At 48.0% G+C, this 24,470-nt stretch overlaps 9 protein-coding genes across 9 annotated transcripts; 6 read left to right on the forward strand and 3 right to left on the reverse strand.

The window, feature by feature from the left end:
- Positions 1-2,414: 2,414 nt before the first annotated feature.
- On the forward strand, positions 2,415-4,773 carry F4813DRAFT_259729 (NADH oxidase). The gene has a single exon (XM_049240238.1). The coding sequence runs from the start codon at positions 2,902-2,904 to the stop codon at positions 4,276-4,278; it is 1,377 nt and encodes a 458-aa protein (XP_049095324.1). The 5' UTR covers positions 2,415-2,901; the 3' UTR covers positions 4,279-4,773.
- A 472-nt stretch (positions 4,774-5,245) lies between these two features.
- Positions 5,246-7,419, reverse strand: F4813DRAFT_375172 (GTPase-activating protein gyp1). Its single transcript, XM_049244980.1, has 6 exons — positions 7,147-7,419; positions 7,068-7,083; positions 6,951-6,960; positions 6,765-6,884; positions 6,237-6,706; positions 5,246-6,185 (listed from the first exon to the last, which is right to left on the reverse strand). Exons 1-6 carry the CDS (start codon positions 7,189-7,191, stop codon positions 5,269-5,271), a joined length of 1,578 nt encoding a protein of 525 aa, XP_049095325.1. The 5' UTR covers positions 7,192-7,419; the 3' UTR covers positions 5,246-5,268.
- A 545-nt stretch (positions 7,420-7,964) lies between these two features.
- On the forward strand, positions 7,965-9,307 carry F4813DRAFT_259955 (uncharacterized protein). The gene is made up of 2 exons (XM_049240240.1): positions 7,965-8,302; positions 8,401-9,307. Exons 1-2 carry the CDS (start codon positions 8,259-8,261, stop codon positions 8,747-8,749), a joined length of 393 nt encoding a protein of 130 aa, XP_049095326.1. The 5' UTR covers positions 7,965-8,258; the 3' UTR covers positions 8,750-9,307.
- F4813DRAFT_259956 (RNA-binding domain-containing protein) lies at positions 9,308-11,422 on the forward strand. The gene is made up of 3 exons (XM_049240241.1): positions 9,308-9,902; positions 9,963-10,126; positions 10,191-11,422. The coding sequence occupies exons 1-3, from the start codon at positions 9,866-9,868 to the stop codon at positions 11,274-11,276; spliced, it is 1,287 nt and encodes a 428-aa protein (XP_049095327.1). The 5' UTR covers positions 9,308-9,865; the 3' UTR covers positions 11,277-11,422.
- Positions 11,423-12,486: 1,064 nt separating this feature from the next.
- F4813DRAFT_375175 (phytanoyl-CoA dioxygenase) lies at positions 12,487-13,895 on the reverse strand. Its single transcript, XM_049244981.1, has one exon. It carries the CDS (start codon positions 13,710-13,712, stop codon positions 12,723-12,725), a length of 990 nt encoding a protein of 329 aa, XP_049095328.1. The 5' UTR covers positions 13,713-13,895; the 3' UTR covers positions 12,487-12,722.
- A 118-nt stretch (positions 13,896-14,013) lies between these two features.
- On the forward strand, positions 14,014-15,858 carry F4813DRAFT_375176 (phosphoethanolamine cytidylyltransferase-like protein). The gene is made up of 3 exons (XM_049244982.1): positions 14,014-14,376; positions 14,446-15,214; positions 15,295-15,858. The coding sequence occupies exons 1-3, from the start codon at positions 14,162-14,164 to the stop codon at positions 15,649-15,651; spliced, it is 1,341 nt and encodes a 446-aa protein (XP_049095329.1). The 5' UTR covers positions 14,014-14,161; the 3' UTR covers positions 15,652-15,858.
- Positions 15,859-18,359: 2,501 nt separating this feature from the next.
- Positions 18,360-20,171, forward strand: F4813DRAFT_375186 (camp-dependent protein kinase regulatory subunit). Its single transcript, XM_049244983.1, has 2 exons — positions 18,360-19,208; positions 19,260-20,171. Exons 1-2 carry the CDS (start codon positions 18,510-18,512, stop codon positions 19,962-19,964), a joined length of 1,404 nt encoding a protein of 467 aa, XP_049095330.1. The 5' UTR covers positions 18,360-18,509; the 3' UTR covers positions 19,965-20,171.
- F4813DRAFT_375188 (Pre-mRNA-splicing factor SPF27) lies at positions 20,172-21,267 on the reverse strand. The gene is made up of 2 exons (XM_049244984.1): positions 20,991-21,267; positions 20,172-20,895 (listed from the first exon to the last, which is right to left on the reverse strand). Exons 1-2 carry the CDS (start codon positions 21,031-21,033, stop codon positions 20,315-20,317), a joined length of 624 nt encoding a protein of 207 aa, XP_049095331.1. The 5' UTR covers positions 21,034-21,267; the 3' UTR covers positions 20,172-20,314.
- Positions 21,268-21,696: 429 nt separating this feature from the next.
- F4813DRAFT_393815 (Neutral/alkaline nonlysosomal ceramidase) lies at positions 21,697-24,326 on the forward strand (the record flags this gene model as incomplete). The annotated part of the gene is made up of 3 exons (XM_049247476.1): positions 21,697-21,977; positions 22,042-23,538; positions 23,753-24,326. The coding sequence occupies 3 exons, from the start codon at positions 21,697-21,699 to the stop codon at positions 24,324-24,326; spliced, it is 2,352 nt and encodes a 783-aa protein (XP_049095332.1).
- Between the last annotated feature and the right edge of the window lie 144 nt (positions 24,327-24,470).

Below are 24,470 nucleotides of genomic sequence, written 5' to 3' on the forward strand. Positions count from 1 at the left end.
GACCGATACACTAGAGCTAAATAGATACCTAGGCCTACAGTAGGTATTCTAAGTATGTATTTCTAGATACTACCTACCCACAGGGGGAGACGAGGTAGGCTTGGTTTCCACCAGCTTGGAACCAATGCAATGTGGACGGGGCCCATGGACGGCCCCGGGTATCTAATGATCTCCATGCCGCAACGTCAGGTGGGCGTACTCACGAGTGACACTACAATGAACAACGAAGCAACACCCACCGACAACCCACACAGCTGCCACCCCATTCTAGGAGCAGCCGCCGGAACTAGTAGTATACTCGTTGCAATGTGGGTCGAATCTGCAAATTCGAAGAGAAGGTTCGGTTGCACACGGAGGCTGAAAATCATGTGGGAAGTGGAGCGCAGAATGACGCCGTTGATTTGTCGCGAACAAGCGTATAGATGCTTGTAGATGGCAAACGGGCTACCAAACGGCTCAAGCGACATTACCGATATCGAAATGTCGGCCAACGAGCTCGATATTCATGGATCAGCTTCCGTTCCTCGGACACTACCTATAAACTATTCGTACGAAATTCATAAAACGACTTGTGAGTCAAGACGACAAGGGGAAAATAAAGGATCCGAAATCGCAAGGAAGGGCGAGTGGCATTTTATACGGGAAGTTGTCCACTAATTAAATGCCATGGACAAGCATCTCAACCCCGGGCTGGTTAGTATTGAAGCAGGAGCTAATTGTTGCACATCAAAAACTAAACGGCAATAAAAAGTGAAGATTGAAAGACGGAGTTGAAGGTTTAGCGTGGAATTTGTCCGCTCTTCGGCCTGCGGAATGGTTGAACAAAAAGCTTAGCGGCTTCGGGGAAGCCGCGAATTGCCGTCCATTGCCTTATCTGACCGCCACCTACGCGGTCTTACATAGTGGGGGCCCTTGGCATATTCATAAATTACTACCTCATCTTATCATTGGACCGATGGAATATTTCCGTCTTACCTATTGCGTATATCGAATAATACATAATATATAATACGTCGACTAGGTATGCCAAGTTATCTTAGACATATATACGCACATACATACATATATGTGCGCATACATTAATGGCCACCGACATAATGGACGTGTTTATCCCATGAGTAATTCTGAAGGGGCACCTAAGCCATAAATCCCTATCTGGACGAGCACATGACTGAGGCCTTTGAACAGTTCATACCTTACGTATGTAGTCTCTCTATACCGAGCTTTCCACAACATTTCATGATCCGTCGTCATCAAGCAGCTCCGCCGTGCTACTCTATCTCGGCCTTACGGGCTTGACAAACATTCCCGAGCCCAGAGTCGATACTCCACATACCAGAGATGACTCTCTAAGGTTCATAGTCTTCGAAGTCGGTAACTAGAAATAACTACGAGATATCGAAGGCAAGAAGCCGGTCTTTAAATAGCCGAGTCTACGGCGGGTCCGAAAAGAACCTGACTAGCACTCCCGGCTTCTACCGATATCCACTAGTCACGAGGTCAACGGCTCGAACTGAGTCTAGATGCTTCTTTAAAAATCGACACGGGTTTTATTATTGGGATTAAAAAAAATTCCCTCCGGTCGCTAATCGTTCCAATAATACTCGACTCTTTCAAAACTTGTAATTATATATTGGTTACCATAAATATTGAAGTACGGCGCAAGCAACGTCAACTACATAGCATTCTGTTTCCTTCCTTGCATAACCCGGCCCTACGGAGATTTTTCAGGGGCATTCGGATCCGGGCGTCGGTGTCGTACACAGCCAAGTCCGGACATACATAGTAGTTCTAATCTCTTAAGGATAACTACCTAGGCAATCAAATCGGACCCAAGTATTGGTCAGGTGGTATTAAAGATGCATTCATAAGTTGTTTACTTATATAAGTACCTAGTCATATTATCGAGGAAGCTTTATTCTAAACGAAGTCCAGGTGAAAATAAGGGTCCACACCATGCTCATGGCGGGTAGCATTTGTGTGCCGTCAAATAATCGCATATTCCCGCAGCATAACTGTTGTTATGATTGATCCTAGGGTAGATACGGAGATTATTGCCTGTATACTACAGTGCCAACGATGAACCCAATCACGATTGCTACACACTCCGCAAAAGGAAGCTGTTCACAAAGTAACCTGACGTCGTCTTGGCTTCTATTGGATAGCGTCTATCCATACATATGTATGTACCTTTTGTAGGACATCTGTCAATTGGAATCCAAGGCTCATGGTTAGAGTAGTCTAGACTCAATCTTGTACGGCAACAAGCATTGATATTGAACGATTGTTAAGTTTACATTCGAACTTAAGTGTGCATAAGAGTATCACGCGTGGTTATCGTAGACTCACCAATGAATCTGATAGTGAATTAAATAAGCATATGTTTCCTAGTTTTGCTAGAATGCTTTGCGCACCAAGAGTATATCTTCAGCTTCAAGTCACCTTATATATTTACGTCCAAGTTGAATAATATATAGTAGGTAAACAATAGGTATCCAGTATCCATATATTACAAGTTCCAAGGCCTCCCATTAATAGACCTCCCCCGCAATCCTCAGAGCCGCACCCCAGGCAATATTGCCGAAAAGGGGGTCCCAGCAGTCCATCGAACGCATTCAGGCAGTTCCGGGTTCACGGGATAAGGGACACTTAGCCCCACGCAATTCAACTACAACACTCGTCATTGCGACGATGAAATAGATGGAATATTTATTTTCATACACCAAGTAGATTCAAGTAATAGCGATTGTGCGATACACAAGCCTGTCGCTGTGTCTCGATCAAGACGCCCCTTTTAAACATCAAATTAGAAACTGTGATTTATAAATATATATGAGATCTCAAGCAAGACTACCTACCTCCTAATTAAACGCCTTCAGCTCACAAACCAAGCCAACCACAATGTCAACCCGCTACCCCAGCCGCGACGTCGACCCGTCACCTCTAGGCGCACCCCTCACATTCCCCTTCTCCACCGCCATTGCCCCCAACAGGTTTATGAAAGTCGCTATGACCGAACGTATGGCGACCTGGGACCCCGACAACATGAGCGCGAGCGGCATACCGACTACCCAACTATGCAACCTGTACGGGCACTGGGGCGACGGTGGTTGGGGCACCATTGTAACGGGCAACATCATCGTCGACACGACGCACCTCGAAGCGCCCGGGAACATGATCATAACCCCCTCCGACCCATTTTTCGGCTCGCGCTTCGAAGCATACCAAAAGCTCGCTAAAGCCGGCAGACGCGGCGGCGCCGTGTTCCTAGGCCAGCTGAACCACCCCGGACGACAGACCGCGCAGGAGCACCAGCCTAACCCCGTCTCCGCGTCAGACGTACAGTTAACAAGAGGATACGGCGCCATGTTCCGCTACGGCAAGCCGCACGCAGCGACAGCAGACGAGATCCACGCTATAAAAGCCTCCTTCATCTACGCAGCCGTATACCTCGAGCGTGCCGGATTCTCCGGGATCCAACTCCACGCCGCGCACGGGTACCTATTCGCGCAATTCCTATCCCCGACGACGAACCTGCGCACCGACGCCTACGGCGGCACGCTCGAGAACCGCGCGCGTCTAATCACCGAGATCGCCGACGGAATCCGCGACGCCACGAGCCCCGACTTCGTGCTCGCCATCAAGATCAACAGCGTCGAGTTCCAAGACAGCGGGTTCGCGCCTCTGGAAGCAGCACGTCTAGTCCAGCTGCTGGAAACGCACCGCTTCGACCTGGTGGAGCTCAGCGGGGGCACGTACGAGGCGCCGGCGTGGCACCACAAGAAGGAGAGTACCAGGCGGCGCGAGGCCTTCTTCATCGAGTTTGCAGAGCTCATTGTGCCGCATGTGTTTCTTGCGCGGTGCTTTATAACAGGTGGGATACGGACGGTCGGAGCCATGGTAGATGCTTTAGCAAGCGGGTTGGATGGAGTTGGGCTAGGACGCCCGAGCACGACGGAGCCGAGGCTGCCGCTAGATGTGCTGATGCATGGGTATAAGGGGTGTATTAAGCCGTTGGTGGGCGATACAAATGTCGTTGGCGAGCAGAACTCCTGGGCGCATGGTGCTTCGCTGGCTGGTGCCCATATGTGCCAGATAAGCCTCAACCAAGATCCGGTCGATCCGTCGGACCGTGCCGCGGCAGATGCCTTCCTCGAGGGCTTTCGGAAGTGGGTTGCGGCGCTGCCGACGATATCGAAGAGAGAGGTGCTTGGCCATGTTAGGATCGAAGGGGTGGCGACGAAACCTTATGGAGCTATAGAACCACAAATAGCTTGAGCTCAAGGGGGTATTGGTAGTAACTAATTAGATTTTTTTTCTTAAAGATCATCCCTCGAAACTGGTATTACCCTAGAATTATTAGAGAACCGCATTAGTACAGTATCAACGTTAATTTTGCCGCATATTTAGTGGCCATCCGATATAGTAGTAATATGAGTACATAAACTTCTTGCACGACTATCATTCGTTGCATAGTCTAAGAAGTCTATTTTACGCGTTCGGGCTTGTACTAGTCATATTTCGTTGGTTTAAGATGCCTGCTCATATTAAGTACATATGGTCGGCTATCTCACTGGTTCCTTGCAGCGTTCATCTTGCACTATGGCAAATATTTGTAGTGGTCAGTCATTATAGTCGTAAAGGCCTATAGCTAGAATGGTATTGCTTCAAAGAGGCGTTGCCGAGGATCGAGATTCTCTAATAGAGCACTTCAGCACTCAACTACCACATGTTGGCCTTTCAACGCAAATACGAATATCCTGTTGACTCCAAGTATTTTGAGCGACCTGTAACTTCTTCCATTGGAGCCATGGTTGTTATGGACTGTCCCGAATCGTATCCGCTTCTACTGGCTAAGCCTTAGCATCGGCCAATACTGAGCCTTATACCCAATCGAAGCGCGATTATTAAAAAGCAGATAAACGCTCTCCTTAGCCTTAGAGGGCCCAATAATAAAGTGACCAGTTATAGTGACGATCCGTGTTCTTATGTATAGCGGGGCTGCTTATTCTACTATAATTGTAGATTAGTCGGGGCTCGACTCGGTCCTCCCCTTAAGTGAGCAGCGGAATTCTTGAATAGGCTTTGCCAAATGTAGGCTTCGCTAAGCAAGAGTTCTATATCTTTCTCGGTCCAGTCCCGGGTGGGCAATGCCTGTAGGAACATCATTATTTCCTGGAAATCCATTTTGACTAGTTTGGACGACCATTTCACTAGGAATGCCGCACACACGTATAAATGAAATTCTGAGAAGCCTTGTTCTTCGGCCTAAGTATAGTTAGTGGGTAGCTTGCTCAACCAGGGCACGAGGAAATATACTAGATATGTATCCCACATCCGAATAGTATTCCGTACGCTGATCTCCCTCATGAGGAGACAATTCATCCAGCGGAAACTAAATTGAATAAACTCGACGTTTTCGTTTTCAAGGTGCTTTGCGAGTCCTTCATCGATCCTAGCGGTAAGATCCCGAAGCGCAGCAACTTGTCGTTGAATACCAGGCTGGGCGACGATGTAATGGTCCTGGATTCCGTCGAGTAATTTTGTTAGACACCAAAAAGAGTCGGCTTCCACCGCATCGAGCACTGCTTTGGGCAATTGCCCCGGGTCCATGCCGCTTTCGATATTACAATCGGTAATGTAAGTGCCTAGGAAAACTTGCCAGAAAGGAGTCACCAGGTCGTTGATACCCTGTACGTAGCCGCTTGCAGGATGTCGAATTGCCCAGAGGTATAGTATCCGTTCTAGCGATCGCTGTGTTGCCTCGTAACTGTAGAGTTCGATGTGGGGGTTCGTCCTGGGAACATCAATACTAATCTGATGCCATATTGCTTCATCAAGACCTCTAGACCGACCACTAGAAGCAGGGTTAGTGCCACCTCGTTCGAATGCTTGACGTACTCCGTCAAGGTATTCTTTCCGCTTCCGCTCCAGTGTCGCAACGCGTCTTTCGCTACTAGTTGGCAGATAGCTCAGCAAGAGTTGCCATGTCATAGCCCGTACTTCTTCAGGAACACCACCCCATGCTAAAGCTCTAAGATCCGTTAATGGTATAGTACTAGCCTGAAGAATCTTTTTGAACTTGTTGATCTTTGTTATACGAGAGTTGATTGCATCGGTTTCCTTTGGTGTCGCATTGGCTGGGGTTGTGGGGTGATCGATAAGATGTAAAGCATTGGCCGGGTCTAAATAATATTAGCTACCGGAACAATACCTTAGTACCGAGTGGAGGCTACCTTTTAGAATATCTTTATATTGTGGTCTAAGAATCTTCCCTTCGCTTTTCTTGGGCATTGGATAAGCGGGTGTTGGTCGTTCTATGGCTATGTCGGCACTATTTGAATGACGTCTTTGCGGAAAGCTAAGCGCCGTGTCTAGAGGTGTTGATTGAATGTGCGAAGAGCTACTAGTTTGAGCTGCTGCGGCTCGTCGACTCCGTCGCTGCATGTTGGACAAACTTGGGAGGCCAAAGTCATCCCCATCGTCATCTTCATATCCAAGCATATCTTCTCCGGTTGGCACTTCAAGGTCTCCAACATCCCAATCTCGATTCGTATTCGACAAGAAGCTAAAATAAGACTTCAGTGGGGGCGATGATAGGCCAGACGAATGCTTTGGCGGCGGCGAGCTAACATCGCTCGTTCGAGTTCTCTGTGGCGAAGAAGGTGGAGGAGATCTCGGTCGGGATGAGGAGCCAGAGAGATTCCTAACGTGGCGCGCTAGGTTAACGAAATATCACACAAAGAGAGACGTCAGGAACGTACAGATTATCGAATTTAAGCATGTCCGCATGGGAGTAAGAAGCTCCTACTACTATATTAGGATCCCGGCCCGTCTTCTTTGCAGCGCCTTCTCTCTGGACACGCCAAAACGGCGAGGTCGACCTAATTCGAGCTTAGCAAACAACCCTTGGGGCGACTTTCGCCAACAAAAAGCGACATGTAACCTACTCTGACCTGTCTATCAAGTAGAGAGATACAAGTTAGTAAATGGGTCTCTTTCAAGTTAATATAGGCGCTATATGAGCGCGTTGAGACACTATTGAATAACAAGACGATGGTACTCACCGACTTGAATCATTTCCTACGTCATCGTCAATTAAAAAAAAACAATGTTCTCTAGATGTTGACCTCGAAGAGAGCTTACCTGTTGGGACGGCGGCTTCTTGCCGCTTCCCGAGGATGAAAACATAGCAACGGAATTTGTTCTGGAATAAATCACAGCCGCATTGCTGTGACGAGGGTGTAATTCACCCAGCTTGGATTTTGAGAAAGGCTCAGGTAGTAAAACAATTGAAAGGCTAAGAGTACATGTATCATACTAACATCATAAAAGGCGAGTATACCTAAGGTTAGGTACGTTCGAACTGTAGAGCTAACCTGGCAATGCAGCGCTACCTATAATGCCCCTCGATAATGCTTGACTGGGAAGCCACAGCTCTAGCCTCGGTAGGTAGGTAGTTACAGGTACGAATGATTTACTACCTCATTGTAGTGTAGGTGCTACCTACTATGTTAGTTATGTCTACATACATACATTATGTACATGTCTAACTCCTCATAACCCCATTTTTAAATATCTAAATTGATAGGCTCGCAAGATGACAAGGAGTAATATTGGCTACAAATTTAATATGAATTTTTACCGTAGAGCGCGATTACTATCATGAAATAATCGAAAGTAAACAAAGTATCTGGTACCTATAAACTTGAAGTAGGTGTGGCTTGAATTATAGTGAATCCTTGCCCCACATGATTTACAGCTAAGGTACAAAGTCGGAAAGTCTAAGTGGTAGCTGAGACTCATCGTGATCCGTGCGTCAACGGCAACGGCAACGGCGAACACCTCAAATGACATTAGCAGATTAGCGGATACGTACCTAGGTACCTACATATGTAACTAACCTAAAAATGGAGTTTGCCTGCCGCCTACTTCGCGTCTCCTATTGGCTCAAGACTTTCTCACGGCGTACATCCATTCTAACTAGGAGGCTGCAATTCTTTCCCATCGACACCTCCTCAACCATTCTTCCAGTTGTCCTTCCTTACCACTTTTTTTCTTTCTAAATTGCACTAATCCCACAGCGTCTTTCAGATTGTTCCCTTGGGAAGGACTATATGGCCGGCCGATTGAGCTAGATACACAACCCCAATCTTCCTGGTTCAATCTTTTAGGTCGAATCCAAGTCGATTACCGCTTCGCGACTTTGGAGTTTTTGCGATCGCGTCCATCAACTCGAGTCAACAACGCCTTCCAACATGGCGGAGACGGAGAACTTTGAGGATGACCTCTTTGCTGATTTGTATGTTTAACCTGCGCTCCCCTACTTTGAGATGTTACATCTAGCATTTTTCCTATCAACTAGTATGTACTTGTTACAGATTTACTGATCCTTCGTAGATACGACGACAACGATGCTTCCGCCGCGCCGCCGCCGCCAGTAGCAGCTCCGGCAGTGCAAGCCCCTACCGCTCCTATCCCCACTCCTACGCCCCAGAACATTCAACAATCCGTAGAGGAACCCAGCCATCACGATATCGACCAGGCACATAGCGAAATGGCCTACGCAGCTGAGGAGAACGGCTATAGTGAAGAATATCAAGATGAGAACTACGAGGATGACGATGATGTGGATTTCAACTTAGGCAATGGCCCGAGTGGTGCCGTCACTGTTGCGCAACCTCAACAAGATGATTCGGCTTCTGCATACCATGCTGCTAGAGGTGCTAGTGCTAAGGAGGACGGGTAAGTAGATCCGTTTAGATTTGTTTGTTTCCATTAGTTACATGGCTCTTTAGAGCCTTGTTACATCTTGCCAATGCCTGAAAGCCATATCAGACAATATTTCGAGCATATTATGATGCTCGAAACGTTTGAATTGGGAAATGATTCCCCATTAGACATTTGACAATCAAAAGGACATACGCTTGAGTATCCTAGGGCCTTTTTGCCGGGAGGACATTGGTGGGCAAGAGAACTGGGTTTCTATCTCGCTAGCTGTCTCCGAAGGGAAAATCTAGTAATGGACTTGCCAAGTCGGTCAATATTCTCAGATACATAGCCGGAGGGGAGCACACCAGTCGTCCAGATCTCAAGAGGTGCATCGCGGGAAAGAAATAGTGGGTGAAGACTAAGGAGGAATCCTAAGGAGGAATCACTCTACCTTTTTTTAAGAGAAAAACCAGCGATAAAAGTTCGGCCATAGTCAGTACAAAAACACTTACTGCCTTCCGTAGCCACTCGTCAGAAATAGGCTCATAAAGCTCAAAAGGGACTATTACTCTGGAAGGCTGTAACAAGAAATTTGGCAGCGAATAGCGCTCGAAGTTATGTCCTAGCTTGACGATAGCAAAGAGACGAAAACAAAAATATTCGACATTTCAGACATCACCTGCCTTGTTCTATTTCTGTCGAGCAGTGCTATTTAGGACTTGCTTCTCAGATTGTCAGAGATTACACACCGCTGGCCCATGCATCGTTACTTCATCTGAACTCCTCAGACTTCGCGTACACCACATCAGTCACTATGGACACTTTTAAGGCTAAAGAGGAGGATTACATCCCGTTTAATTCTGATAACGAAGGATCTGAAGCCAGTGGCCAGACTTTAGACAGAGATGCACCTATCATTCAAACTTCTGATCAGGCAGCCAAACATATTAACCAAAAGAATTCAAGGCTAAAGGATCAGTTATCCAGGATTATGGCGAGCCGCATAAGAGCTCAGTATGTTTGCCAAGCGGCAATCGTGTTCGCTCAAAGCTTTGCATATACTGACTTGTCTTCGGCATTCGGCAAATGCGCTTTCATAATTCGTAATTATTCCTGGTGTAATCCATACTAACTATCCTGTTTGTGTAGGAAGATGTTTATCGGTGGTCTCAACTGGGAAACAACTGATCGTAAGTAACAGGTACATATGTGGCTTTGTTCGACTTACCATGCTAATATCCACCAATTAGAGTCGCTACGCGATTATTTCTCCCAGTTCGGCGAGGTGACGGAATGTACAGTGATGAGAGATGGTGCCACAGGCCGATCGCGAGGGTTCGGATTCCTCACCTTCAAGGATCCTAAGACGGTGAACATTGTTATGGTCAAGGAGCACTTCTTAGACGGGAAGATTGTCAGTCTAATAAAATCCTTCACAAAGGTTATTTGCAATGCTTGGATACTAATTACAAGCCTAGATCGATCCGAAGCGAGCTATCCCACGAGATGAGCAAGAGAAAACCAGCAAGATCTTTGTCGGTGGTGTCAGCCAGGAGACGACCGAGCCGGAATTCAAAGACTATTTTGCCCAGTTTGGTCGGGTTGTTGATGCTACCCTTATGATGGACAAAGATACCGGTCGCCCGAGAGGGTTTGGATTCGTCACGTTTGAGAGTGAAGCTGGTGTTGATGCTTGCCTCAGTACTCACCTAGAAATCCACGGTAAGCCCATCGAGGTCAAGAAGGCACAGCCACGAGGCAACATGCGCGAGGAAGAGGAAGCCTCGAGACGCGGCAAGTTCAGGAAAGGTGGTATGGAAGAACAGGGTAGTCCCCAGGCCCAGATGGCCAGTCAGATGGGCCAAGGAGGCATGACCCCTCAAGTCATGGCCCAATATATGCAGCGAATGCAGCAATACATTATGATGCAACAGCAAATGGTTATGAACCGAGGCATGGGCATGGGAGCCGTAAACCCTGCCATGATGCAAATGATGCAGATGCAACAGATGCAACAACTCCAGCAGCAGATGGCCCAAGGTGGCGGCCAAAATGGCCAAAACAACCCGATGGCAGGAATGCCCAATATGAACCCGGCTCTAATGCAGCAGATGCAGCAGCAGATGCAGCAACAGATGATGGCGAACGGAGGTGCCGGTCAGGGTCAGGGTCAGGGTCAAGGTGACGGAAGCCCGCAAGGATTCAACGACTTCAACAATCAGCAACAGATGTTTGCCCCGCGTGGCGGCGGGGGCCGACGTGGAGGCCGAGGGGGATATAATCAAGGCTATAGTAACAACAACAATATGGGCGCCGCAGATCCGACTTCGTGGGAGGGTATGTACGACGATGTGCCTCAGCCCAACTTCAACCAAGGAGGTCGTGGTGGCTTCCACCGAAATAGGAGTGCTCATCAACAGAGTCCGACTCCGGTCGATCCTAACCATGCTCCGCCGGCTGACGCACCCAAGGGTCCGAAGAATGCTGGCAAGCCGGGTGCAAACTACCGCGGCGGAGGACGAGGTGGCGGTGGCAGCCGAGGCTTCCATCCTTATGGCCGTTAGCGACGCTAGGAAGGGATTGGGACGTTCCACGGCCTACTTACTCGTCACGGTGGTACCCAGTTAGGAACAAGGAAAATTCCAGGACAGGCTTTCACGAGCTCACGAGTGGATGAAATCTGATGAAAAATCCCCTACATTGGAAACGATGGATAATTGCCGCCACATTCTTGCAAGCAGCATTTTTTCTTCTTCATTGCTTGCAAATATTGCAAATGACTTTTAACTCATACTCGGATCGGTCATTTCGCCTGTACTCATTACACAACACATTTTATTACGGAATCACAATCGATGGCAGCTACTACTCGAGGATATAATGTTGGCCGTCTTGAGCTTTTGCAGATAGAGAATAGGGGGAGATCCGTTCGATGTCCAGCAACGGCACGGCGCAACTTAGGGGCCTCCGCCTTGGCTTATTGGCTTCGCGACTTTTTTTTTATACTTGTGCCGTCGTCCTATGGCGGATGGACAAGTCGACTGTATGTAAAGGGGCTTCGTGACCTCTAATCAATAGAAAATGCGATGTTCATGGCACATGTAACTTGCTTTACTACATAGATGTGAAATGCAAGACATCATTATCAATTGTGAAAGGACATGGTAAATAGTACATGTTTATTGTGAGGTAAAGGTGATCTAAGTCCCAGCAATGCGTCTTCAAGTTTAGACCTACGAAGCTATAGCCATGTTTGGTGAAGGTGAGTTCGATATGCTTCATCTAAATCGAGTAGCCAACACACTGAGCTGTTAGTCACTTGGTATTGCTTTGCTACTTACCAGCTATTGACTGTTACCTGTACAGGGTAGCTGGGTGGTTATTCTTTATCTGGCTTGTAAGATTTGGATCTACGCGCTGGCTATACAGACATCCTTTAATATCACAGAAATCGGTATTCCGCGTCAAGGGCGTCGAGACTAACGGATTCGTGTACTGGCGTACATCCGCGACACTCTCGGCCATTGGTGTCTGTCACGAGTCATTCCATGCAACCGTGTACTACTACGTCTCGTGGGGATATCAGAACAACTGCAGCTCATAGGTTCCAGTCGACGCAGCGTGGTTGCGTCCCGAGGAAGGTATTTTATACTTCGATGTCCTCTAGCCTGGCGTATTAAAGGGGGGCAGAGGGACAATACCAAGAGAGCCGGAACTGTAGGGTATGCTTTTGTTCGGCAAAGGTGTCCTATGTCAATAAAATATAGTATATTTCCTCCTTCAGAACGTCGCCATAGTCCTATTCGGACATCTAGAGAACGGGAAATTCCTACCTCAGGGCCCTTAGAACATCTTTGAGGAAACTTGTCTATTCCCCTTGGATCGAGTAGTTGATTTAATACATTGACAGGTTTTCCTGCTTAACGATCTACATAACTAATACACTCTAAACCTAACTTAGGACCCCCGACCTCATGTAAGCTACTTAATACGAAGTACTCCTAGTCGAATTAATCTCTATATAATCGTGTAAACCCATCCGCCGGCGGTTGAAGCCAATTGCGCTCATCGTACTTCGTCCCCTCGCCCTCAATAACATGGAATGTATAAATAATGCGTCCCTTCTGACTCAGATTCTTCTCGCTCTTGTGCAGCAAATTACCATGTATCAACACCAGCGAGCCCGCCTTAACCTCGCCTATCTTATACTCACCATTCTCGTTCTGTCCGTCCTTCTTCCCATACTCCTCACCTGGCGGAAACTTCGCTTCTTCATTATCCGCAAACTCGGTGCCTCCACCCTGAGCGCGCACGAATCGTTGCCGAATAGGCGCCCATAGGTGACTCCCTGAAAGGAAACTTAGACATCCGTTCTCGGCTGTCGCGTCCTCGAGCGCATACCAGAACCCCACGGCGCTCGGCGGCTCCGTGTACAGGAACGTGCTATCCTGATGCGGCGGCACCGCGCCCCCGATCTCCGGCTGCTTGCATATGACCATGCTCTGGAGACATCTCGGATCCCTAAACCCGAGCGCGCGCGCGACCGCCGCTGGATGACTCTCCTTACGGCCCGCTTCCACGCTACCCCCACTGGTCCCCGCGCCCAGTAAATCCGGATTCAGCGCCGGATCCAGAAGCGCCGCAAACGGTGGTGAGAGAGCATGCAAAGCGTGCCCTATCTTGTTTATGGCGCGCGCTTTGGGCTTGGTTAAGTTGCCCTGGGTGTCGAAGGCGTCCTCCTCGAAGAAGAAGCGCACTTTGTCGCCGGACGTTAGGAAGTACTCGTCGCCGACGTGGGCGGACTTCTCGCCGGTGCTGAACCGTGTTAGGGGATGCGAGGACAGTGGGAAATCCTCTAGGAGCTTGTGCGTTTCGGCGAGGAGGGCTTGCACGGTTGTGAGGGGAAGGGCGTCGGGAATGATGAGGTACCCGTCGCGCTGAAAGGTAGCGAGTTGGTCGGGAGTTAGGCCGCCGTTTGAGGCAGTGGTTTCTGAGGACATTGTGTGAGGTTTTGAGGGTTTGCGAATTGCTGGGGTAAAGATGGGATTATGTGGGATAGGCAGGGAGCTGCATGTAAACCGGCTGCTTGGAACATTTGAACCTTGGAACTTATGATATCGGCATGCGATAGTGGGGTCACGGAGCTTAGTTACGGAGCTCTTATCGATATGGTCCCGAGATGAGGGGTCGTATTTAGTGTGCATAACAACATGTTAAACACAGTATATCATACGGTACCAACGGCTTCACCCCTTTTAACTTTCTACATGTACTTAAGGTTAGGTAGTTTAGGTACCTAATATATGTAAGTAAGAGGTACATAGGTAGCAACCTTAGCCGACTTAGATAGACAGGCACAAGTTGCACAGCTTCCTACCTAAATCAGCTACTCCTTATTCTATTTTAGACAATCTGGTTTTTCCCCCCCTATCGTCAACGGTTCTTTACCATGAGTTCGGAGCAAGAGGTCCTATCCGGACCGCCAGCCCCTGAGCTACTAGATGATCGGATTTGGGTCGACGGATGCTGGGATTTCTTCCACCACGGCCATGCAGGCGCTATGCTACAGGCGCGCCAACTCGGCACGGAGCTATACGTCGGTGTGCATTCCGACGAGGCCATCCTGGAAAATAAAGGTCCTACGGTAATGAATCTTCGAGAACGGTACGGATAGCTCTTCCCGGATCGCACTTTCAAGAGCATTCTGCTGATCTCTGGAGTTACATGAAAAAGGCTCGCCGCAGTGGATGCTTGTCGCTGGGTTACCCAGTCCGTCGCATACGCACCGTATGTTACGCAGCTGGATTTCATAAGTCACTTCGGCTGCAAGTACGTGGTGCACGGCGACGATATCACGTCTGATAGCAGTGGCGAGGACTGCTACCGCTTCGTTAAGGCGGCGGGTCGATTCAAAGTCGTTAAGCGCACCCCTAGCATATCGACCACCGATCTCGTCGGCCGTATGTTATTATGCACCAGAACGCATTTTATCAAGTCCCTAGAGAGGGTTCTCAACGGCCAAGAGGGTAGCGGTATCGAAGCCGAGAGGAAGTCAGAAGGAGAAGCTATGTTGAATCGAATTCGCCAGTACGCTACTGACGAGTCTGGGAAGAATCCCGGCGCGGGTGTGTATTTCTGGTCAGCCTCCACCGCCGCGAAGACCGAAATCACGGATGAGAAGGGTTCGTTCCGCCCGTTACTGAAGGGGCATGGTCCGAAACCTGGCCAAAGAGTCGTTTACGTCGACGGGGGATTCGATCTATTTTCTAGCGGACATATCGAATTTCTACGCCAAGTCGTTCTCACTGAAGAGAAGCTAGCGAGACAAGAGGGCTGGTATGATCAGCAAGCTGTCGACGAACGCCGAGGCAAGGGCGCTGATTACGGGCCTGTCTTCGTTGTTGCTGGAGTTCATGATGATGAGGTTATTAACTACTGGAAGGGAGTCAACTATCCGATTATGAACATCTATGAGCGCGGTCTATGCGTGCTTCAATGTCGGGTACGTAGCCTCTTTTTCCTCAACAGTTCCCCCCCCCTCTCTTTTTTTCATTTCAGTAATATATTGCTAATTATCAACAGTACGTCAACGCCGTCATCTTCGGCGCCCCTTTCTCGCCAACCAAATCATACCTCACGAGCTCTCCGTGGGGCACCCCTGATGCTGTGTACCACGGACCAACATCGTTCATGCCGCTCTCGTACGACCCGTATGCTGTGCCGAAGGAAATGGGAATCTTCCAGGAGGTTCAGAGCCACGAGTTCCAGGACGTAAACGCGGGTACTATCGTGCAGCGTATCATGAAGAGCAGAGATCTCTACGAGGAGCGGCAGCGGAAGAAAGGTATGAAGGCTGTAGGTGAGGCTGCGCACCGACAGAGGGAGGTGCTGGAGGAAGAACAGCGGCGTAAGGAGGAGAAGTTAGTTTCTGCTGCGTAGATTTGCAGTGGAATGCTGGTTAATTTCATTACATGCGACAGGTGAGAGGTCGATAGGAAAACTGGTACTATATTGTACCTTGACGATGCTTTGAGTAGCCCTGGCCAGAATAGAGCCATAGGATCATTTTAGTCGTATTATAAGAGAAAGAGCGGATGGATTGCTTCTATTTATCTTTATTTAATAAATTCTCTCTTGCTTCGTCGACCTCGATCTTTACATATGAAATGTTACTACTATGAATATCGAGATGAGATTTACTCGACAACATGATTTTAGGTTAGTATTCTCTATTCTTGAACTATTTGACCTTTTTCTATTGCCTTCCTCGCCAATTATACTGTAAGTTTATGAGTAAGAGATACTAATCTTAGCCACTAGAGCATTTCCTGTCTGCATACAATACACTAAGTTAAAACTATCCCATATAACCAACCTACTGTTTTGGATATTTGGAGTCAATCCTACATATAGTAGAATTTAAGATTAGTCTAGGTTAGACAGCTTGAACTCTGCATTTACCTTCTAAACCGCAAAGACGCGTACAGATTCACCACAGGTAAAGTAGCGTGTATTATAAGGCTTATATATACACATGTAATCTCTTAAGGCATCAATAACAATAGTCATAATTGACGAGCGCAGTTAAAGCGACATAAATGTGATAGAAGGCTGACTAAGAGGCGAAATCTTAGGTGAGACGGTAACGCAAGAATGCAAGTAATCATAAGATTCTAATTTTGGTCTACTTATCCGCCTATCTAGTTCTGCCGACCGTATCCTATCATACCTTAGGTAGGCACATATAGGCCTCCATGTGTAGGTACCTATATAGCTAGACATATGTGGCTTGCTAGCTGAGCTATGGAAGTAGGTGGTGGAAATAACTCATATTGTGCTGACGAACCAACTATCGCAACTTCGAGGCTACGAATGAACTTATTCTCAGTCATATCAAATGCATAAAGCCCGAGAAGGTCGGAAAAGAAAAAGAAAATAAGCGGTGAGATTATCATGTCAAGTCATTACTGAAAAGCGAATGGACTTATAAAAAGAAATCAATACTACATGTACATATGCATCGGCAATAGGTACATGATTGTTTGAGTCAACGAGGTATGTACATGTAAGAATAAGCACCTTGTCTGCCTGTCAAGTCTGTCAAGGGCTTGCCGCCTTTTTACAGCTGGGGAGCTTGGACCAATTAGACTTGGATGTGGGATTTTCCAGAAGGAGCTAACGAACATCAATCTTAGGTGCCATGACTGGTGACTGCGAAGGAAACCAAACCCCCTTCCGCTTGGAGACCAACAGGTTTCACAAGCACCTCATTGTCTGCGTTACACACCTTTCAGACATGATAGGGGCCAAGTATCAATCAGCTTGATTTCTTTTTTGACGGGCAGGTAAGAATACGTATGTGCAATAAATTCCGGATCGTTTCGGGTTCTAAGGCTTGAGTGCCTTACGTCCTGTCAAATTCTATTGCATCATTCAGCATTCGGCTGTAGGTAATAAAAATTAAAGTTAAAGCGATGTACCGCTCAATATAGGTACGATAGGCACTGGAAAGCTGCAGATTTCAGCAGGTACCTTTAGTTGTAGGACACGGATGTCTTAGAGGCCTGTGCGCCCTTCTGGAAGGCGCGAAGAAGGCAACGAACGCAAAGAAGCTCCAAGGAAAAAGAAGCTGGGGCCTTCTTAGGGTCTTTTTACTGCGCTTTTAACTGGGGAATGGCATCTTAAACAAGACCCACTCCCCCAAATTCCCAAGGGCTAAGGAACCAAGAGCCGTTCGTGATCGTCTTCTTTTCAAGACCTACCTAACCTAAGCAACTTAGCATCACTCATCCCCCTCAATCGTCACTCTTTTGCCACAACCTGACAGAATCTATCCTATTCCTATTATACTGCTCCGCACTTGTCTACAGAACTAATATTCGTACACTTTTCACAGTGGTATATTCAGAGTAAAAGGGGGACTTGATTGATTTGACCTTATTTCCTACCCCTCCTCATTTCCCGTGTCCCGTATTCCTCCTACGACATCCCACCCGGACGGACATCTTGGAGAGCTGTAGCTACATAAGGCTTGCTACTTGGATAAGGACAAGTCTCACGCAGTACTATCCGCAGTACTGTCAACCTAAAAAACAGTCACGAGCAAAGTCAGCTGCGTCGGGCTGTGTCGACTGCGTACCTCACAATAGTAAGTAAAGTAGTTGTACCTGCATTTTTTATCTCCATTTCCACATTCCCCCTTATCCATTTATCTATAGCTACATATTCTTCTATACCTTTCACTTGTTCAGATTACCCTGGTTCATTCAGCTGCTGTCCTCCCAATTTTTCCTAATTTTCTACGTATATACCTACCTTTTCCAGTTTATCTTCCTTTTTCACCCTGTCATTCATCATTGAAATTATCATTGTCCTGCTTACGCAGCGCCCACCATACTTCTATTCGTGCCCTCGCCAGATTTTAGAGCATAGCCTCATCTTGTGTAGTACCTACTACCTCCTACTTACAGCTCTCTCCCTTAGCGTCTTATCATTTCCTGGTTTTCCTCTGATGAGCAAACTGTCGGCTAATCCGAGCTGGATATGCTAGCGACTTGAATTTCCAAGAACCACCAAGATCAATAGTCAGCAACACGTATATTGTACGTATATCGCACCCATATCTTCTGAGGTGACCCCCTAGGTAATACTATAATCAATATTTCCTTTACTCACTAGTCTGAACGTTTCTTATTCAGAAAGCATCTACCTATGCCCCCGACCATATAGCTTGAGCTATTGAGTCCTCGAGGCTTTCATAGATTGCCTTATTTTTGCTTCTTGCTACCTTATGCGCCATGTCTCTACCTGTTGCTTACCAAGATGAGATAGAAATCCTTGAAAATCAAGTCCGGCTGAAAAACCCACCCGATATCCTACAATTTTGCTCCGACTATTTTCTTCGTCGTCTCGCCGACGAACGTGCTACCTATCTTAAAACTAGAGGCTCTTCACCAATCTATAGAACTAGCACCATGTCGGGAACAACATTCACGAGCCCTTTCGCGGCAAACTCTAACCCTTTCAATAACGATGGGGCTAAATCCGAGTCTGGCAGAAGCACACCACCTGGTTTATTAAACGTAGTTGAGGAAGACGAGAACGACACCATCACTTCGCCCACAACGCCGTCATTAAGGCCTAGTACATTTGTGACCACCATACCTAGCGCTTCTTTCCGCGGCCCCTTTGGTGGTTCCTTGGACGGGTCGCTAGATGGTCCTCCATCCGCGTTCAGAACGCCGCCAAATCCTGATAGTTACCCAGCCCAATACAACTTTGGCCGTCGCACCTCGGTTTCCGCCGAATCGTTGAAGCCAGTGGCGGATGTTAATGATAACTGGACACCTCCATCGTACCCTAAAACCGCCGAACAGCTAGAGAGGTTGAAGAAGGCCATCGAAGGCAACTTCCTATTTAGTCACTTGGATGACGAGCAAAATGCTCAGATCTTAGGCGCTCTACAAGAAAAGCCAATTCCGGCTAAGGATATCAAAGTATGCATCGCTCCCTCTCAATGCCCATGTTAGAGCCTAACGTTAGTATAGGTTATTACCCAAGGTGATGCGGGTGACTACTTTTATATCGTCGAAAGGGGCTCTTTTGACGTATACGTCAACGATGCGGGCTCACTCCAACCCGGTCCTGATGGTATGGGCAACAGAGTAGGGACCATACAGTCCGGGGGCTCTTTTGGTGAGCTGGCCTTGATGTACAATGCGCCGAGAGCCGCCACTGTTACTTCTGCTGAGTCTGGCTGCACATTATGGGCGCTTGATCGCGTCACATTCCGTCGGATTCTCATGGAGTCTACATTTGCGCGTAGAAGATTATACGAAAGCTTCCTGGAGGAGGTGCCGCTCTTATCTTCTCTCACGCCCTACGAAAGATCGAAGATCGCCGACGCGTTGGAGACGAAGAAGTTTCCCAAGGGCTACACTATCATCAAGCAAGGAGATATCGGTACCTCATTCTTTCTCCTAGAGGACGGCGAGGCAGACGCCTTCAAGAACGGGGGATCGGAGTCGGTGAAACATTATAAGAAAGGTGATTTCTTCGGTGAGCTTGCGCTCTTGGACGATAAGCCCCGTGCTGCGGACGTCATCAGTGCCACTGAGGTGAAAGTTGCGACTCTGGGCAAAAACGCGTTCCAGAGACTACTTGGACCTGTCGAGGGTATCATGAGGAGAACCAAGTACGTAGGTGTTAAGTCAGGGGTTGAAGACGTTGACCCCTTACACGCGACATTTTAATTGACTACGTATTTCCAATGTATAGGCAGTGAGGATTAGACATGACACTCTAGGAAAGGGGGGTAGTTTAGACGACGGATGGCAGCATTCATTTTTGGAGGAGGCGTTCTCGGAATTACCCTCGTTTTCCGTATTAAATAGGACTTGTGGTAGCTATTGATACCGCAGCAGAGGTAGTTTACCTATCTGAACTTGTTCCATACAGGACCTAAGCTGGTATCGTGATTCTGTTATGAGTTGGTACCACGTTTCCTCAAATTTCAACCGTAACGCCGTCTCCCGGCCCGCATTACCCAGGATCCTTTCCTTGTCTTCTTTTCTTCCATGTAATACTCAATCTAGCAATAGTTTCACGCGCTACCTCTTTGCCTTTCCAAAACCTGCTGCCTCAATCCTTCGGTAGCAATCTCGGTCTCGAGCACCTTACCGATACCTCGTCTCCAAGCCTCGTCGAGCCCTTTCAGCTCGCCGCCAACCTCATCTTGGACACGCTTCCGTTGAATATTAACGACGTCGATCTCCTTCTTAGCGGCGTCGAGTTCTCGCTCCAAATCCCGCAGCTCGGCTTCTAGTTGCCAGTTTCCGACTAACCAGGCGTTCTTGCCGAAGCTGTCTAGAAGCTGTAGATGTGTGTGTCGGCCGGATAGGTATGTGGCTGCGGTGTAAGCCCGCGAGAGTTCGGTTTGTAAATGTGAGGGGTCAGAGGATGTGGAGGAGTCGATGTCGCTGGCTTCATACCGGGTTAGATCGATTGCGCGTAGGGGTTGCTTAGAGGCGATGCGTGCGAGTTCGCCGGTTATGGCGGGGGTGAAATTTGGGGAGGGGACTGGGGGGAGGTTGGAGGGAGCCGGAGAGTCGGAGAATTGCTGTTCTTGGGCGATTAGGGATTCAGCGGCTGCGCGCTCGGCTGGCGTGGGTTCGGGGTCGACGTCTAGTTGGTGATGTTAGTTTGAATGTATATCAATGTAGGTACTTGAAATAAGTATTGGGTGATAGCCACCGTGTAAGGGGAACTTGGAAGCTTACAAGGGAGAGACTCATGGATCGTAGTGCGGACGGAGAAGGACATGGTGGATACGTCGAGCTCTTAGAGTTAATAATAGACTAACGTATGGGTGTCAATTATATCTGTCTGTCTGGTCTGTCGCTAATTGAATACCGCGAATAGGACGTAAAAGAACGCGATTGCGAACGGGAACGGGAATTTTGATATCGCTATCGCTATCAAAACGCGCAGGTGCCAGCAGCTGTTTTGCGTTTAGCGCAGCGGGAACCGGCAAAGGCGAAAAACGGTCGCAATGGGGTCCTCGAATTGCCTAGAGTGGGGGTTTGCAGCAGGGGTTTCGCTGCTAATGAGCTGCTAATGACGTATACTTGCCGTATGTACCTAGAACCTACATAGGCAGGTGCGCCTTCGCGATGGGTTCTAAGGAAGACATCATTTAACTAGGATTAGGTTTGTATTTTTATTTTAGTCGAGTCGCTACGTGTGCGTTAATACTATTACGTCGAGATACTCAGCACAATACCCTTGGGAATGATTCCGTTATAGCATTTAGTTATATCTACACAACCGCCACTCCAGCTCCTCTGGTTGCTGTGCTGAATGACTCGCTCGCTGGTCCTTGGGCAGCCCACCCCGACTAGAAATACTGGGTAGCGCCCATCGTATCCGAACAATTAGCTTCCAGTCGCTTGATACCGTGTTATTTAGTAGAATAAGAGAGCCAATATGCCACGGGGCCGAGAAAGCGACAAAGATGGGGATGGCTCCCCCTTACTCTCGGGATTGCGACAAGATCACAGCAGCGATGCTCGAAATAGTCTAATACCCAGATTACTTCTAATATTCCTACCGTTTGCGATATTATTTTCGATCGCGTGTCTCACGCCGCAACGCCTGACGCAGAGTCTTAAGTTATGGCCGTCTTACTCAGGGGAGAGTTGGAAGGGAGAGTCATATGGTAGAGACGATGAATATCTCATTGGAGTTGGAAAGGCTGATATTACTGGGTGAGCATTTATATAAACCCTAAACTATTTTCTGGTGATAATACTCATATTTTCTGGATCTTAGTCCTTGCGTCGAGATCAACTTAATGGGCTATGCCGACCCGCATCAGATCGGAACCGGTTTGCGACAACGACTCCATTCACGAGCATTTATCGTAGCCGACCCTACTAATCCCTCCGATCGATTCGTATACCTCGTTCTTGACACTCAGTCCGGCGATACGGCTATCCGATATGGTATCTTGTCGGGATTGGATGAACTGGGGTCTGAATATGAAAACTACGGGCATCACAATCTGGCTGTGACGGGCACCCATTCACATTCAGGCCCTGGTGCTTGGCTCAATTACCTGTTACCTCAGATCACGAGCAAGGGCTTTGACCAGCAGAGTTATCGGGCTATAGTCGATGGTGCTCTCCTATCCGTTCGTCGTGCGCACGAAAGCCTTGCGCTGGGTTACCTCAGTGTTGGATCTACTAAAGTATTTGGGGCCAATATCAACAGGAGCCTTTTCGCTTATCTCGCAAATCCGGAAGAAGAACGTGCGAAACACAATGTTAGTTCCGAAGATGATGGATCCGTAGAGAAGGACCTTACTATGCTTAAATTCCAACGAGTTTCGGATGGCAAAAACATTGGCGTCCTTACTTGGTTCCCTACGCATGGGACCTCAGTGCTTGGAAACAACACTTTGATATCAGGCGATAATAAAGGAGTGGCGGCATATCTGTTTGAGAAGAGCGTTGCAGGTGATGAAACTGCAGCAGAGGGTTTTGTTGCCGGCTTCTCGCAAGCAAATGTCGGTGATACTAGTCCCAATGTTCTTGGAGCATGGTGTGAAGACGGTTCAGGACAAATGTGCAGTTTTGAGAATAGCACTTGCAGCAATGGTAGATCTCAGCATTGTCATGCTCGGGGCCCCTTTTTCACGGCTGACGATGAAGGGACATCTTCATGCTTCGAGGTTGGTAAACGTCAATTCGAACCTGCAAAGAAGCTCTACGATCAACTCAACCAAGAACCGAACCCAGTACGCGGGAGCTGGGTAAAGTCCTTCCATACATTTCACAATATGTCTAATCATCAATTCCAATTACCCAACGGAACGGAAGTCAGAACATGTCCTGCAGCATTGGGTCACTCCTTTGCAGCTGGTACCTCTGATGGACCTGGTGCTTTCGACTTCACTCAACATAACAACAATGCTTCGAACACATCTCCAGTATGGCGTATAGTAGGCGGTATGTTGAAGAATCCAACAAAGGAACAAATCGCATGTCACGCCCCAAAACCCATCTTACTTGATGTCGGTGAGATGTCTAGCCCGTATCAATGGACTCCAAACGTTGTTGATGTACAAGTTTTCCACGTCGGCCAGTTGGTAATTATTGTTAGTCCGGGTGAAGCAACAACCATGGCTGGACGACGCTGGAAAAACGCAGTTGGTGACGAGGTCACGGCGCTGTTTGCAGATGAGGCTCGATCGGCCTCCCCTGTCGTTGTTCTCGGTGGACCTGCAAATAGCTACACGCATTATATCACCACGGAAGAAGAATACGGGTAAGCATAATTCTTGTCTCTTCGCATGCAGCTATTTATTACACATTTTTCTTGGTTTTTCGTACTGGCGGTCGTTTACACTTCTACAACCACGATATAACCATGATATCTACGTGGAGACTCGTCGTCTATCCTTGTGGATCTTCCCAATTTAACTTTAGTGCGGTGCATAGCATTTTATGCAAAATTCAGTAAGGCTTACGTTCAAAAATAGGATTCAACGATACGAAGGTGCGAGCACACTATACGGGCCGCACACCTTGGCGGCCTATATAAACGTCACTCTGTCCTGGATATCGTCCTTGAGTTCGTCGGCTAACAGCCGGCCACCGAAAGGACCACAACCACCAGATAACAGCAATCGTAGTCTTAGCTTCATCCCTCATGTCATTCACGATTCCCCGCCTCTCTTTAGAAGTTTCGGCGACGTTAAGCAAGACGTAGAAGAGAAGTACCAAAAAGGCGTACGAGTAACTACGAAATTCGTCGGTGCCAACCCAAGAAATAGTCTCCGCCTCGAGCGGAATTATGCCCTCGTTGAGAAACTCATCGATGGAGTATGGAAAGTATTCCGTGACGACAGCGACTGGCACCTGGTGTTCCGGTGGCGCCGCACCAGCGAGCTACTGGGTACCAGCGAGGTTGAAATAACCTGGGAGACGGCGGACCCGTGGGCGGAGCCGGGACGCTACCGGATCCGGTATTTTGGTGATGCCAAGAACTTGGCGGGGCAGATCACGGAGTTCGAGGGTGTAAGTGGTGAGTTCGAACTTGTTGATGATCAATGATCGATGATCGCCTGATCGAGAACTTGTAGAGCGATCCAATGAAGTAGTTCCGCCCGGTGCTCCGGGTCGTATCGCTTTGTTTGTTTGTTTACACCATTTTATTTGCACATCATATCATATCTTACAGCAGGGACTTCATGCATA

This window comes from Daldinia decipiens (genome assembly GCF_022478715.1).
Source record: "Daldinia decipiens strain CBS 113046 unplaced genomic scaffold F4813scaffold_49, whole genome shotgun sequence".
Lineage (NCBI taxonomy): Eukaryota > Fungi > Ascomycota > Sordariomycetes > Xylariales > Hypoxylaceae > Daldinia > Daldinia decipiens.

Bases quoted from the DNA above. Each gene is read 5' to 3' on its own strand.
- F4813DRAFT_259729 (XM_049240238.1), top strand. From the start codon at position 2,902: ATGTCAACCCGCTACCCCAGCCGCGACGTCGACCCGTCACCTCTAGGC.
- F4813DRAFT_375172 (XM_049244980.1), bottom strand. From the start codon at position 7,191: ATGTTTTCATCCTCGGGAAGCGGCAAGAAGCCGCCGTCCCAACAG. The intron at 6,707-6,764 runs GTACGTTCCTGA...GCGCCACGTTAG, and splicing joins ATGCTTAAATTCGATAATCT to GAATCTCTCTGGCTCCTCAT. The intron at 6,186-6,236 runs GTAGCCTCCACT...AATATTATTTAG, and splicing joins ATATAAAGATATTCTAAAAG to ACCCGGCCAATGCTTTACAT.
- F4813DRAFT_259955 (XM_049240240.1), top strand. From the start codon at position 8,259: ATGGCGGAGACGGAGAACTTTGAGGATGACCTCTTTGCTGATTT. The intron at 8,303-8,400 runs GTATGTTTAACC...GATCCTTCGTAG, and splicing joins GATGACCTCTTTGCTGATTT to ATACGACGACAACGATGCTT.
- F4813DRAFT_259956 (XM_049240241.1), top strand. From the start codon at position 9,866: ATGTTTATCGGTGGTCTCAACTGGGAAACAACTGATC. The intron at 9,903-9,962 runs GTAAGTAACAGG...TCCACCAATTAG, and splicing joins CAACTGGGAAACAACTGATC to AGTCGCTACGCGATTATTTC. The intron at 10,127-10,190 runs GTCAGTCTAATA...TTACAAGCCTAG, and splicing joins ACTTCTTAGACGGGAAGATT to ATCGATCCGAAGCGAGCTAT.
- F4813DRAFT_375175 (XM_049244981.1), bottom strand. From the start codon at position 13,712: ATGTCCTCAGAAACCACTGCCTCAAACGGCGGCCTAACTCCCGACCAA.
- F4813DRAFT_375176 (XM_049244982.1), top strand. From the start codon at position 14,162: ATGAGTTCGGAGCAAGAGGTCCTATCCGGACCGCCAGCCCCTGAGCTA. The intron at 14,377-14,445 runs GTACGGATAGCT...TACATGAAAAAG, and splicing joins GTAATGAATCTTCGAGAACG to GCTCGCCGCAGTGGATGCTT. The intron at 15,215-15,294 runs GTACGTAGCCTC...AATTATCAACAG, and splicing joins TATGCGTGCTTCAATGTCGG to TACGTCAACGCCGTCATCTT.
- F4813DRAFT_375186 (XM_049244983.1), top strand. From the start codon at position 18,510: ATGTCTCTACCTGTTGCTTACCAAGATGAGATAGAAATCCTTGAAAAT. The intron at 19,209-19,259 runs GTATGCATCGCT...ACGTTAGTATAG, and splicing joins TTCCGGCTAAGGATATCAAA to GTTATTACCCAAGGTGATGC.
- F4813DRAFT_375188 (XM_049244984.1), bottom strand. From the start codon at position 21,033: ATGTCCTTCTCCGTCCGCACTACGATCCATGAGTCTCTCCCTT. The intron at 20,896-20,990 runs GTAAGCTTCCAA...ATCACCAACTAG, and splicing joins GATCCATGAGTCTCTCCCTT to ACGTCGACCCCGAACCCACG.